The 14,275-nt window shown below is 44.9% G+C and overlaps 1 protein-coding gene and 1 long non-coding RNA gene across 3 annotated transcripts in view; one reads left to right on the top strand and one right to left on the bottom strand.

The window, feature by feature from the left end:
* The window catches only part of FERMT3 (FERM domain containing kindlin 3), a 71,118-nt gene that overhangs the window by 17,537 nt on the left and 39,306 nt on the right, over positions 1-14,275 (bottom strand). For both annotated transcript variants that reach the window (XM_056527261.1, XM_056527260.1), the window contains exons 8-10: positions 884-1,015; positions 629-678; positions 423-547 (exon numbers count right to left, since the gene is read on the bottom strand). In XM_056527261.1, the coding sequence (XP_056383236.1) occupies positions 423-547; positions 629-678; positions 884-1,015 (307 nt within the window). The remainder of the gene's footprint in view (positions 1-422; positions 548-628; positions 679-883; positions 1,016-14,275) is intronic.
* LOC130277038 (uncharacterized) overlaps positions 1,293-14,275 on the top strand; it is a 34,371-nt gene continuing 21,388 nt past the window's right edge. The window contains exon 1 of the long non-coding RNA XR_008845347.1: positions 1,293-1,364. This is a non-coding gene — a long non-coding RNA (uncharacterized LOC130277038). The remainder of the gene's footprint in view (positions 1,365-14,275) is intronic.

Genomic DNA, 14,275 nt, shown 5'->3' with positions numbered 1-14,275 from the left:
AGAAGTGTGAGGGGATGTTATTTCCAACAATATTAGTGTTGTATCACTACTGTTATAAGAAGGCACTAGAAAGTGTTCAGCTGGTGCATGCAATGTGGTACAGGTATGGGTGGCATTTTAACAGCCCAGGAGTACACTGAAGGTCTCTTCTTGCTGAGCAGGTCACATATATACCTAGAACGGTATAACATAATAGAGATATATACTGTATTGACAGCATACTCATGGGTTGACTACCCAGTGGCAGTACTGCTGAGAAAGGAGAGGGTGATGATTGGGTTGCTGAACTATAAATCCACGGCCATCAAACTAAATCCTTGTCCCAGATAATAGAAACCTAGCTTTGTCCCTGCATTTAACACATGCTTTTGTTGCTATGATCCACTTTATTAGGTAAATCTAACACCATTACCTCTACTCACCTTTCAGTGCTAGAAGGATCAGTGGTTCTCCTCTGGCCTCTTCTTTACTTTTGTAGCATAACACATTGGTTCCTTTCAGCATTACCCAATTCTGCTTGTAGCCTTTAAGAGTCATTTTTTTTGGCCTAGGTGCAACATTAAATAGTAAGTAGTGTACTGTACATGAATTACGTATATCGACATACTGTAAGGTGGAAGGGAATCACCTGAAAACTTTCAGATTCTCCTGCAGTTCTGGTTCAATTTCAATTCTTTCCTAGCAAACAAAAAGTGTACATAAACAACGATTGTTTAGATGTACATAGCGGTCAGTTATGGGCATCATTCTAATTCAGATACTGTGGAGATTATTCCTTGTTAACATAGTATAGACTATGGTCAGTGGTGATCATATACAGCATGTGTGATCTCTTCTTCAAGCCGCCAGTGTTATAACATTCTATAAGTGCACGACAGCATACCAGAGCCTCACTAGGAGTAGATGCGTCTAATTTAACTTCCAGATGTGCCAGCGCCTCATCCAGGTCTTGAAGAGCAGGGTCTTGGGGCAAATGCATTGGATCTGAGGTTGCTGACAGTTTGTTCACATGATACTAGAAAACAAGAGAAGAAAATATATTTGAAATATTACTGAAATATTTTTTTCTATACCCATGCATTTTATACCTATACCTCTAGGGCTATGCATTGGGCTAATCCATTATGAAATTTTAACAAATCTGGACTGTCTGTTGTATTTAAAGATTGCTAAAAAATTTAATATAAAATAACAGACTGTTTACACCTGTTATTATCTGTCAAAACATCCGTCTATCACCATTAATGTCAGTTATTTTTTAACCATTCAGTTTCTTTTCTGAGCATGCTCAGTAGCAATAACGGATGTAAAAGTAACAAAGGCTAATGGAAATTACTTCCATTAAAGGGGTTATCCACCATAAGGTGATTTTAGTACATACCTGGCAGACAGTAATGGACATGCTTAGGAAAGATCTGCACTTGTCTTGGGGATAAATGATAAATGTTGTGATATTACGATAATACTGTGGCTAGCTTTTTGTGAACTGGTATTTCCTGTTTGACTTATCAGCTGCTCTATACTACAGAGGAAGTTGAAGTTCTTTTTTTGTCTGACCACAGTGCTCCCTGCTTACACCTCTGTCTGTGAAAGAAACTGAGTAGGAGCAAATCCCCATAGCAAACCTCTCCTGCTCCGGACAGTTCCTGACATGGACAGAGGGGTCAGCAGAGAGCACTGTGGTCAGACAGAAAATAACAACTAAACTTTCTCTGTAGTATACAGCAGCTTTCTGGCACCAGTTGATTTGGGAAAAAAAACTATTTCCACCGAAGTACCCCTTTATCTATGAGAAATTAATATTTAACAAGGCAATATTCCTATTAATATTACCCCCTTTACTTTTATAGACCACCAAGAAAATCACTAGTATCTATTCACTACCCATGACCACCAGATAAAATAATATTAATCACCTTCCTTTCCTCAACCAGTTAAGGATGCAGGGCATACAGGTACGTCCCCGTTCGCGAGTCCTTAAGGTACAGGTACACCCAGAGTCCCGTTACCGTGGTTTAAACCATTCTCCCGAGCGGAGAAATCCCGTGGGTCCTGACTGCTATCAGCAGCCAGGACCCAGGGTTAATGCTGGGCACCGCCGATCAGGCCGATCGGCATTAACCCTTTAGATGCCGCCATAAAAGTTGATTGCAGCGTCTAAAGTGAAAGTAAAAGTATCCTTATCAGCATGGCTTTATGAGGGATCGGTCCTGTCAAACTAACCTGATCAGCTATTATGAGGAGGTGAGCTCCAGACTGGACCAGGGGCAATCGCTGGATGTCGTATATCTGGATTTTTCCAAAGCATTTGAAACGGTGCCACATAAAAGATTGGTGCATAAAATTAGAGGAATTGGGTAAAGGAAAAATGTGTGCAAGTGGGTAAGTACGGTAACTGGCTCAGTGATAGGAAACAGAGGGTGGTTATTAATGGCACTTATTCTGATTGGGTGACTGTTACTAGTACCACAGGGGTCAGTCTTGGGTCCTGTTCTATGTAATATATTTATTGCAGAAGTAGAGTAGCACGGCACTGCACCTATACATGTGTGGACTAGGATATTAGATGGTTGATGGTAGTGGATATGTGGTGCTCAGATCCATATGTCACAGTTCATATGCATGTAATATAGATGAAAGGAAGGATCGGCAACTCACCGCAGGTAGATGGCAAGTTTCTTCTTTAATATAAAATACTCACATACATATAACAAAGGAAGGAGGGTAGTGGGGGGACACTGGATGGCGACCAAGCTCCGTTTCGCACAGTATATGTGCTTCCTCCGGCCATGAAGCCGGTCATGGCCGTGGGGGAAGCACATATACTGTGCGAAACGGAGCTTGGTCGCCATCCAGTGTCCCCCCACTACCCTCCTTCCTTTGTTATATGTATGTGAGTATTTTATATTAAAGAAGAAACTTGCAAGCTACCTGTGGTGAGTTGCCGATCCTTCCTTTCATCTATATTACAGTAATATATTTATTAATGACCTTGTCGAGGGGTTGAAGAGTAAAGTAGCAATCTTTGCAGATGATACTAAACTCTATAAAGCGGTAAACACTATAGAGGACAGAGCACTGTTACAAATAGATCCGGATAGGTTGGAGGTTTGGGCTGAGAAGTGGCACACTCATAAATGTAAGGTTATGCACATGGGGAGGAAAAGGTTGCACAGCTCCCGGGACGTGAGTCATCAGAAAGCAGTTAGACAGAAAACATCAGCTCAACTTCAGAAGCTAATAACTATTGGAAGGATTAAGATTTTTTAAAAGAAGTAATTTACAAATCTGTTTAACTTTACGGAGCCAGTTGATATATAAAAAAAAGTTTTGGCCTGGAATACCCCTTTAACAGTAAATTTAGCTGTAGTGACCAGTGTTGGGCAGCTGCTGCCAAGGCAAATAAAATCATGGGGTGCATCAATAGGGGCATAGATGCCCACGACAAGGAAATAATTCTACCGCTGTACAAATCACTAGTCAGACCACACATAGAATACTGTGTACAGTTCTGGGCACCAGTGTACAAGAAAGATATAGAAGAGCTGGATAGGGTTCACAGACAGGCAACCAGAGTAATACGGGGAATGGGAGGACTACAGTACACAGAAAGATTATCAGAATTAGGATTATTTAGTTTAGAAAAAAGAAGGCTTAGGGGAGACCTAATAACTATGTATAAATATATTAGGGGACAGAGATCTCTCCCATGATCTATTTATTCCCAGGACTGTATCTATAACAAGTGGGCATCCTCTATGTTTAGAGGAAAGAAGGTTTCTACACCAGCACAGACGGGGGTTCTTTACTGTAAGAGCAGTGAGACTGGGGAATTCTCTGCCTGAGGAGGGGGTCATTGTTAACTCTGTAAAATAATTTAAAAGGGGTCTGGATGCATTTTTGAAGAATGATAACATTACAGGTTATGGATTCTAGATCTATAGGAACAGAAGATTGATCCAGGGATCTATTCTGATTGCCATATTTGGAGTCGGGAAGGAACTTTTATCTCAAGTAAGAGGTTTTTTTGCCTTCCTCTTGATCAACTCAGACTCCGGACTTTTTTCAACCTTATGAACTATGTATCTATTTACTGGGCCACCACAAGCTTCCACTCTTAAAGGGTTACTCCGGCCCTGAGACATCTTATCCCCTATCCAAAGGATAGGGGATAATATGTCTCACCGCGGGGGTCCCACCGCTGGGGACCTCCGCAATCTTGTATTCGCCACCCACCTGTTTGAGCTGCACACCGCGGTGCCAGCTCACAAAGAGCCCCCGTGTGACGGCATATGTCCTTCACAAGGCTTATTATGAAAAATAAAACAGAAAAGAGTCCATGTAGCACTTCACGAAAAACGTCCAAACATGCTCTTGGTGATATCAAACCTCAAACATGTGGGATTCATTACCCTTGTAACTGCATTGGTAACACACTATAAACACTAAAACACATAAATTGCGGATTGGGCTGCCGGAGGCTCTCTACCCAATGCCCCAGCTGCTGGGGCCCATCGGCACTAACCACTTCTCCCCAGAACTCAATAGGTAATTTTATACTATACAACAAAGTTACCTTTCCACACCGCACTCTGTCTCTACATGTGATTATTTATCTTTACAGGGGAACCCTCTGGCCAGTAGTGTACCCTGTACACATGGATAGGAAGAAATGTCAGATATATAAACATTTGATAATTGTGGACTGGGAGTATACATTTTGCTGCAGTCCTAATCTAGACATTACATATGGCTAGACTAAATTAATTATACATAGATTGACTATATTGGACTATATATGGTACAACTTTAAACAATGCACTGTTTCTTACTCTTTGTACCTAGTTGGCATTTGTCCTGGTAGTGAGGCAGTTATGCTTCCTCTGTCGCCACAGACGTTTCAGCTCTTAATCACTAGTGTTGCTCGCGAATATTCGCAATTCGAATTTAATTAGCGAATATCGCATATTCGCGAATTCGCGAATATTCGCGAATATAGCGCTATATATTCGTAATTACGAATATTCGTTTTTTTTTTTTTTTTTTTTTTTTTTTTTTTTTTTCACAGTACACATCACAGTGATCATCCCTCTCTGCTTCCAGCTTATGTGGTGTAAGAAGGCTCTAATACTACTGTGTGAGACTGGTGTGTGAATTTTCGCATATACGAAAATTTACATATGCAAATTTTCGCATATGCGAATTTCCGTTTATGTTAATTTTGTATATACAAATTTTCGCATATGGTAATTTTTGCACGCGCAAAAATAAAACGAGAATATTACGAATATGCGAATATTCGCGAATATGACGAATATTCGTCCATATATTCGCGAATATTCGCGAATTCGAATATGGCCTATGCCGCTCAACACTATTAATCACACTGGGCCCCGCGTAGACGGGTTGGTACCTTTTTCGCCAGAAGGTATTCCAACAGATCCCCCATGACTTGACTTTAATTTTGAAGAGTCTTCCAGGTAAACGGGTCTTCTTTAACCTTTTTGGACCATGGCCATTCCATCAGGGTGGTCACAACATTCTAGTTCACGAACCGTTGATAAAATGGGGGATCTCCACGTCTTCCCACACATCTTTGACAGGTGGTTTTTAGCCGGGGGTCATCCAAGACAGTACATCAGCATTGACATTTGACACTGTACTTCATGGTGAAACTATAATTTGCTAGTCTTGAAGCCCATCACTGTTCAATGGCACCCAACTTGGCAGTGTTCAGGTGGGCCAAAGTGTTATTATCCTTGTAGACAGTAAATGGCGTGGCAGCCAAATTGTCTTTGAACTTTTCGGTCACAGTCCACACCAGGGCGAGAAGTTCCAACTTGAATGAACTGCAATTGGTATCGTTCTTCTCTGCTCCTCGCAGGTTGCGACTGGCATAGGCAATTACTCACTCTTGTCCTTCCTGGACTTGGGACAGTACAGCTCCCAGACCCTCAAAACTGGCATCAGTATACAGCCAGAACGGCTGACTGTAGTCTGGATACGCCAAGATGGGGGGCTCCATCAGCAGACGTTTAAGAGCTCGGAACGCTGTCTCTTGCTCTTCGGCCCACTCAATACGTAGTCTTCCATTGTAGTTCTCCTTCGCCGTACCCTGTAAGAGAGCTGTGAGGGGTTCTGCAATCTGGGCGAAGTGGGGAATGAAGCGGCGGTAGTAGCCGGCAAATCCCAGGAAGCTCCTGACATCTTTCACTGTACGTGTGGTAGGCCAGTTCTTGACAGCTTACACCTTTTCAGGATTTGGTTGGACTCCCTCTGCACTGACAATATGACCCAAGTAACGGACCTGAGACTTGAGCAGGTGCGACTTGGACGGTTTGATCTTTAATCTATGCTTGATTAAGACTTGGAAGATGTCTGACAGATGACTGAGCTGTTCCTGGTAGGGACTTGGAATACACAATGACATCATCCAGGTATAATAGGACACTTTTAAAATTCAGATGGCCCAAATACCTTTCCATCAGACGCTGGAATGTAGCAGGGTCATTGCACATATAGGCAAGTGCCCATGGCTGTGGTCTTCTCCCGATCCTCCACTGCCATGGGCACTTGCCAATATCCGCTGGTTAAGTCCAGGGTGAAGATGTAAGCAGCCGACCCGAGGGCCGTGAGTGACTCCTCGATCCTTGGCAACGGTTAGGAGTCCTTATGTGTGACATTGTTCAGCTTCCTGTAGTCGACACAGAAGCGGAAGGTCCCGTTTTTCTTCTTGACCAGGACAGATCAACTGGTTCCAGAAAGTTAAACAGATTTGTAAATTACTTCTATTAAAAAATCTTAATCCTTCCAGTACTTTTTAGGGGCTATGTACTACAGAAGAAATGCTTTTTTTTTTCTCTGATGTCATGACCACAGTGCTCTCTGCTGACCTCTACTGTCCATTTTTGGAACTGTCCAGAGCAGCAGAACAGTTCCTAAAATGGACAGCAGAGAGGTCGGCAGAGAGCACTGTGGTCGTGACATCAGAGAAATCCAAAAAGAAAAGCATTTCCTCTGTAGTATACAGCCCATAAAATGTATTGGAAGATTACGTTTTTTAATAGAAGTAATTTACAAATCTGTTTAACTTTCTGGCACCAGTTGATTTAAAAAAAAATAAAAAAGTTTTCCATGGGAGTACCCCTTTAAGTACATGCTCTCCCAACTGAATGGTTGGCTCCCAGTATCCATGTCTGGGGACTGGTTTCCCATTACCCGCAACTACTTGGAAGTTAACATCACCAGACTAACACAATAAACTAGCACAGAAAACACTTGTAGGTATAGTAGACAATTGTGACCCTGTATCTATCAACGCCTCCAACGGTACACATTTTACAATAACTTTTACATAGGGGCAGGAGGCGGCATAAAATGAGAGTCCTGACTCTCGGGGATTGGACCTGATGAGTGTTTTCCTGAGGGCCAGTCCGCGACCTCAGGGGAAATCCATTTAAATCCCAGCACTGCATTTTCCAATGTTCTTACTTATTACAGTAAGTGCAAAAGGGTATTTGAGTCCCCGAGGGTCTATTGGGCGAGGTATTGTGGTAATTGAAATTGCGGGGAGCAGGAAGAGGGGCAGGTTTTCTAGGCAGTTCATGGTCAGGTGGAGCGGCCCAGGTGGCAAGCTCCTTCACAGCCTTAGTCAGTTGTTCAATGTCCTGCCTAACATTCTGTAAATCTGAGGCTCGGGTGACTGGCAAAGTAGATGACACTGGGGCGTAGCCGGTGACGGATGTAGTATAGGTCTGGCTACCGCCCCTAGTGGCTCTGGAACGGGTGTAAGGGGCACACAAGCTTCCTCTAACTCAGTACCGGACTCAATCACTTGGATAGCCAGTCTTTTGAAAGTAGGGAATGACATGTTTGGGATTTGGACCGCTAACATTCTCAGATTGGTTTTGTCCCACTTATTATGAGCCCCATCAATAAATATGTCCATTAACACCTTGTTGCCCTGTTCAGGAGTTATACCATCTAATTTTTGGACAGTCTCTAGGGCATTCTGTAAGACTACGGCATATGCTCTCAGGGTCTCACCTGGCTTTTGTCGCCTTTCATACAGCCAGAGACGTACCTCTGATGGAGAATGCGACTCAAATACCTCATACAGTTGTCAAAGATCTGCTCTCCAGTTGCCTTCTCGAAGGCTGGCCAGGTGCTGACTTCCTCTAGAGCCGGTCCCTGCTGGTTAGGAGGAAAAGAGTAAAAGACAAACAAACTCTGGATCCTTTCTTTGAAATCCCTCAAGGTAAAGGGGTCTCCATTCTAGGTAGAGAGCACAGGGTTCCCCATGAATACTGGTGCTGGAACATCAGGACTGTTGATGTTGACTGCAGGCAAGGGGGGCAGGACCCTGGCTACTGGAGCAGGTGATGACCTTGCTGCTGAAGATGAGGGGGCACTAGTGCCTGGTTGATCTGGAGAACTGGGTTCTGACATCCTGTGTCTTTAAGAGAAATAAGGTGTGTTCCCCTTTAAGAAGCTTAATGTAGCGCTGCAGCGGCTCCAGTTTGACTGATGGTGGTATTACAATGGACACTCCCCCTCTATTTTGCAAGTATCTTGTGATGAACAGTCTTGCGACCAGACTTGCAGACAGTAACGTGACAATAATGACAGATTCGGGCACTGGCGACTTGATACTGATGATCGGTGGTGGTTGCGGAGCCTGTGATGCAGCGTGGCTTTGCAGGTGACTGCCTGATGTGGGCGCAGCAGCCGGACCCTCCAAGATGGCTGCGCCCAGGGAACTTCCTGTCTAGGTCCGGTCAGCAAAATCTTCCCCTGTGCAACACGGAGACTTTTTGGTTCCTCCTCGCTTGATGGAAGGGACGTCACCGCCGGGGGCTGACGGGGCTGCAACCGCTTGCGCGTGGGAAACACCGGACCAAATTAACTCTTTTAGGTACCACCACTATACAGTTTACAGTAGCAGATAACAGTCTTTTCTTCACCTCCCCCTTTATTTCACAAGCGCCTTGGGTAAAACACTTTTCACTGGCAAAGTCCCGTACACTTTCTGGTGCAAATTTTATTTGCATCAGCATGCGATTTTCTGGCAACACTGGACACAGTTCAGACTAGGGGAGAACATTTTGCATAAGGCGCACACCCGATACGGTGTTCATAGGATGCCAAAAGTTGTGGTAGAGGGTGTGATGCAAAGGGCAGATGGTATTAACCCCTTGTATTCGTGAAGCCCGGGCGTGGTTTATCCTCAATACTACCCGAAGGTATACCACTGGATCCTGGGCTGGGCACGTTGGCAATAATGACTCCGACGCCAAGTTACGGACAACGGTAGCTTTACTGAGGTTAGACAGGTGGAAAAGTCTATACAGTTCAGCCAGGCCCACGGAGCTGACCAGTGACTTCAGAGACTAAGGGCTTGCTGGGACTTGTAGTAGATGTGGACAATTTAGTCCAGGCCCATTTGACTAGACAGATGACTTCGACTTGACTGACTTGTGAGGGACAAGACTGCGACTGTGGCTTACTTGCAGGTTGGTAGACTTGTGGCTGCAGACTTGACTGAAGACCTCCTATGACTCCAGAAACACTGCTAGACTCGACTGCACCTCAGCAAAGACTCAGGAACTAAGAGAGAGAAGAGACTCCTCCCAGGGCTTATATGGGGGAGACTCTGCTGGGGTCCCTTTGGTCACCCCTAGGTCACCTGATACCTCCTGGGTAACAATCACATGACAACTCACATGTTAAACAGTCTTAAAGTGACAACGCTTTCTTCACAAATTACACAGTATAATACATGGTAACCATTTGTACATGGAGGGACAGGTACAAGGGGGGGTACAGGGGGGGCAGGGGAAACTGCAGGAAGGCTGCAAGGGTATGGGGTAATGACTCTCGTACTGGGCCACCACACGTAGACAATTTGACAAAAGTATGTTATGGTCTCAGTGGCTATCAATTAATATTGCAGTGAACTGTACAAGTGATCAGGTGGCAACATAGTACAGTCCCCTAGGGGGACTTAAAGTATGCTTTTAAAAATATATATTTTTTTTATTCTATTAATGGTATAATTAAAATATGTAGCTCAATATGGTGGACTTGATTGACAGTTTTCTTCCTATACACAAATGGGGAGAGACCTGTTAGTCAAGTCCAGTAAGAAGCCTTTTGGGACCACCCAGATGACTAGTTAACCCTTTACTTCCTAAGACCTTCAGGAAAATGAATATGTATGCTTTCATTGCACTGGTCCAACTGTAAAAAAAAATAAAAAAAAATCTCGTCACTGCTCTGGACCTCCCAGGAATTTCATTTATATTGAAGAAGATTTATAATTCTTTTCAAACGTCTGGCTTTTATATGACAATTTTTTTTTAACTTACTTTTGCTTACATGCGACCTATTTATCAAATAGTTGCACGACCTTGATAAATAAATCGCACGTAAGCAAAACCCGCTTACAAAAGCATTTTTTAAAGCAGAAAAGTTTTCCCTTCTTAATAGCTGAAGTTCTTTATCTACCCTTTATTACCAGTAGCGTTGCTAGAGAGTGACGGGGAGGGGGGGGGGCGGGCGTACAGATGCAGTACGCCCCCCCCCCCCCCTCCTCGTCACCCGATGCAGTACGCCCCCCCCCCCCTCCCCGTCACTCTCTAGCAACGCTACTGTTAATAAAGGGTAGATAAAGAACTTCAGCTATTAACAAGGGAAAACTTTTCTGCTTTAAAAAATGCTTTTGTAAGCGGGTTTTGCTTACGTGCGATTTATTTATCAAGGTTGTGCAACTATTTGATAAATAGGTCGCATGTAAGCAAAAGTAAGTTAAAAAAAAAGTTTTTTACCCAAATATCCATGGTAAAATGAGGGTGCATGTGTGTGCATGCGTATACCCCGATACACCCCCAGGAAAGGCAGGGGGAGAGAGGCCGTCGCTGCCCGCTTCTCTCCCCCTGCCTTTCCTGGGGTCTAGGGCCCTGCTGCCGCCACTTCTCTCCCGCTGGCTATCGGCGCCGCTGCCCGTTCTCTCCCCCTGACTATTGGTGCCAGGGGGAGAGAAGCGGCGCCGGCAATGGGGCAGCGGCGCCGATAGCCAGGGGTAGAGAAGGGGCAGCGGCACCCATTGCTGGCGCCCCTGTCCCGTTGCCTCCCCCCATCCCCGGTTGCATAATTGCCTGTTGCCAGGGTCGGGTCCGCGCTGCTTCAAGTCTCCAGTGTGCGTCCCATGCGTCGTTGCTATGCACTGCACGGCGCGGCACAATGACGAGTGACGTAATTGCGCCGTGCAGCGCATAGCAACGACGCAGGGGACGCACAACGGAGGCCTGAAGCAGCACGGACCCGACCCCGGCAACAGGTAATTATGCAACCTGCCCCTTCTCTCCCCCTGGCTGTCGGCGCCGCTGCCCCATTGCCGGCGCCGCTTCTCTCCCCCTGGCTATCGGCGCCGGCAATGGGGCGCCGGCACCGATAGTCAGGGGGAGAGAACGGGCAGCGGCACCGATAGCCAGGGGGAGAGAAGGGCCGGCAGCAGGGCTCTAGACCCCAGGGCAGGCAGGGGCAGAGAAGCCGGCAGCGCTGGCGGTCTCTGCACCTGCAAAGCCGCTGCAGTTCATTGATTTAAAGTGCCCGCTTTAAATCATTGAACTGCAGCGGCTTATCGGCATATAACACGCAGGTAGACTTTAGGCTAAAAATTTTAGCCTAAAAAGTGCGTGTTATATGCCGATAAATACGGTACTTTGCGCACTATGGGGGCTTTTTTGCTTATTTTGAGCCCGCATTATGTGACGTTGGTGGGTGGGGTCTTGAGTTGAGGCCGGAGTTTACGTCAGGAAGGAAGACAGCGCAGCACCAACAGGCACATAAACAATGCTGAAGCCACAAAAAAAAAAAAAAAGCGGCTCGGTACGTTACCCACTCCAAAATGTGCATGAAGCTGTATTACTATGGATGTTTCTTTTTTTGAAAAATGTTAGTGCCACATATGGGTTATTTACGTAGTCTGTAAAAATTCTTACACAATTATTATGTGCCTTATTCTATTTTAACACAACTCTAATTATTTTATTTAATTTTAAAATTTTGTGTGCAGTGTGTATTTTCAACCTTAAAATTTATAGAGTTATTAGTTATATAATTCATTTTTTCTATAATTAACATTAACATTAATGTAGTAGCTTTGTTGCATGATCCAGAAAAAAAACTGTTGTTAAAGTGGGTGTTAATGTCCTTTTCTGCAGACATATGCACTTTCTGTAAGCCAGGTTGGACATACAATACATTCGCGACTTTTAAATGGATGTGCAACTTTTTTTTCTTCATAAATAGCGACTATCGCATTTGATAAACACATGACCACTGCAAAGAAAAAAAAATTACTACGTGAGCAGATTTCAGAAATGTGCTTTGGAATAAGCAAAAATCAAAAAGTCGCAGCATGTATTGAAAAATCGCACGTGCGCAAGTACGTGCGACTTTTTTACGCAAAAAAAATCTACTACGGAGCTTGATAAATCTCCTTCATAGTTCCGAAGGCATTTTTATTTTATTTTTTGCTTTAGTTTTGCTTATGTGCTACATATTTATCATACTATCACAGGGGGTTGATAAATTTGTAGCACATAAACAAAACAAAAAAGTCCCAGCTGAGACTTATGTGAGACCTTTTTGGGACTTTTTTCATTTGCTCACATACGGGAGTTTTGTACTCCAGGTACCTGTAGCAGGCTTGCCACTTTTTGTAAAGGGTTTGCAACTTTTTTTTTTTCCTACGTGCGACTTTCGCACATAATAAATTCGTGACCACTGTAAAATGAAAACAAAAATGTGCTTAGGTAAAGCTGTTTGTAACTTTTTGCTAACCCACAAAAGTCGCACAAAAAAGTGCTTAGGCACATGTACTACTTTTTGTGTGCCTGGTGTAAAGGGGTAAAGGGGTACTCCGGTGGCCAATGTGTTTTTTCAGTTTCTACTTACCCTTGCAGGTGAGTTTTCTGGTTATCTCTGGTCTCGTGTTTGCTCTTTGTTTGTCTTTCTTTTCCTTTCAATGTACAAGTGTGTCCATGTAGTGTAGCATCTATTTCCGTTTTGCCTTTGCTTCAGAAACTACAGCTCCCAGCATGCCTTGTAGCCTGTCTCCTCTTTCAGTGCCCTGCCCAACTTGTTTTGCATTGCCGCCCAGCCCTGTTTGTGGGCTTTTTTTCTCTTTCTTTCCCCTTTAGCACTCCCTTTCCCCGCCCTGCTTATTAGTATAGTCCTCCCACCCTCACTGTTAGCTTCTGACCCACAGTCCTCACATCAGGGAATGAATGAATTTCCTGCCGCAGCGCTGTCCCCACAATGTGACACGCGGGCGCTGCTCTGCTTCCTGTAAGCGAAGTCCCCGCAAGGGTTAACTGTGAATGAATGAATTGCCAGCCGCTGCGCTGTCACCACATCAGGGAACTAGTCATATGTGACCCACGGGTGCTCCTCTGCTTCCTGAAAAAAAACCCGAACCCCCCCCCCCCCCTCAGGCAATGTCCCCGCAAGGGTCAACTTTGAGACGCAGCAGCCCTGTACATTCTCCCAACGTTGGGGATTGAATGAATTGTGAGCGCGGGTGCAGGGCTTCTGATCAACTTCTGTTCTCTGTCACAGTTAGGGGACATATGTAATAATGAATGTGACATTTTCCTGTGTCCGGGACTGCAAAAGTAAACAAAGTAAACTTTGACTTACCTTCCTACGTTCCCCCGTTGCTACAGGTAACGGCTTTGCGGTCCTCTGCTGCGGTCCTCTGCTGAGAGCAGTCAGCGAATCACCGGCCGCAGCGATGTCCCACCTCTGCTGGTGATAGGCTGAGCGCACTGTCATGTAAGGAGCCGGAGACTCTTTACATGACAGTGTGCTCAGCCTATCACCGGCAGAGACGGGACATTGCTGCGGCCGGTGATTCGATGACGGCTCTCAGCAGAGGACCGCGAAGCCGTTACCTGTAGCAACAGGGGAACGTAGGAAGATAAGTCAAAGTTTCTTTTGTTTACTTTTGCAGTCCCGGACACAGGAATATGTCACATTCATTATTACAGATGTCCCTTAACTGTGACAGAGAACAAAAGCTGATCAGAAGCCCTGCACCCACGCTCACAATTCATTCATTCCCCGACGTGGGGAGAATGTACAGGGCTGCTGCGGCTCATAGTTAACCCTTGTGGGGACATTGATTGGGGGACGGGGGGTTATCAGGAAGCAGAGCAGCGCCCACGGGTCACATATGCCTAGTTCCCTGATGTGGGAACAGCGCTGCGGC

Source organism: Hyla sarda, chromosome 6 (genome assembly GCF_029499605.1).
Source record: "Hyla sarda isolate aHylSar1 chromosome 6, aHylSar1.hap1, whole genome shotgun sequence".
In the NCBI taxonomy this organism is placed as follows: Eukaryota; Metazoa; Chordata; class Amphibia; order Anura; family Hylidae; genus Hyla; species Hyla sarda.
The sequence above is the reverse complement of the archived record's forward strand: the minus strand, read 5'-3'. Positions and strand labels throughout refer to the sequence as shown.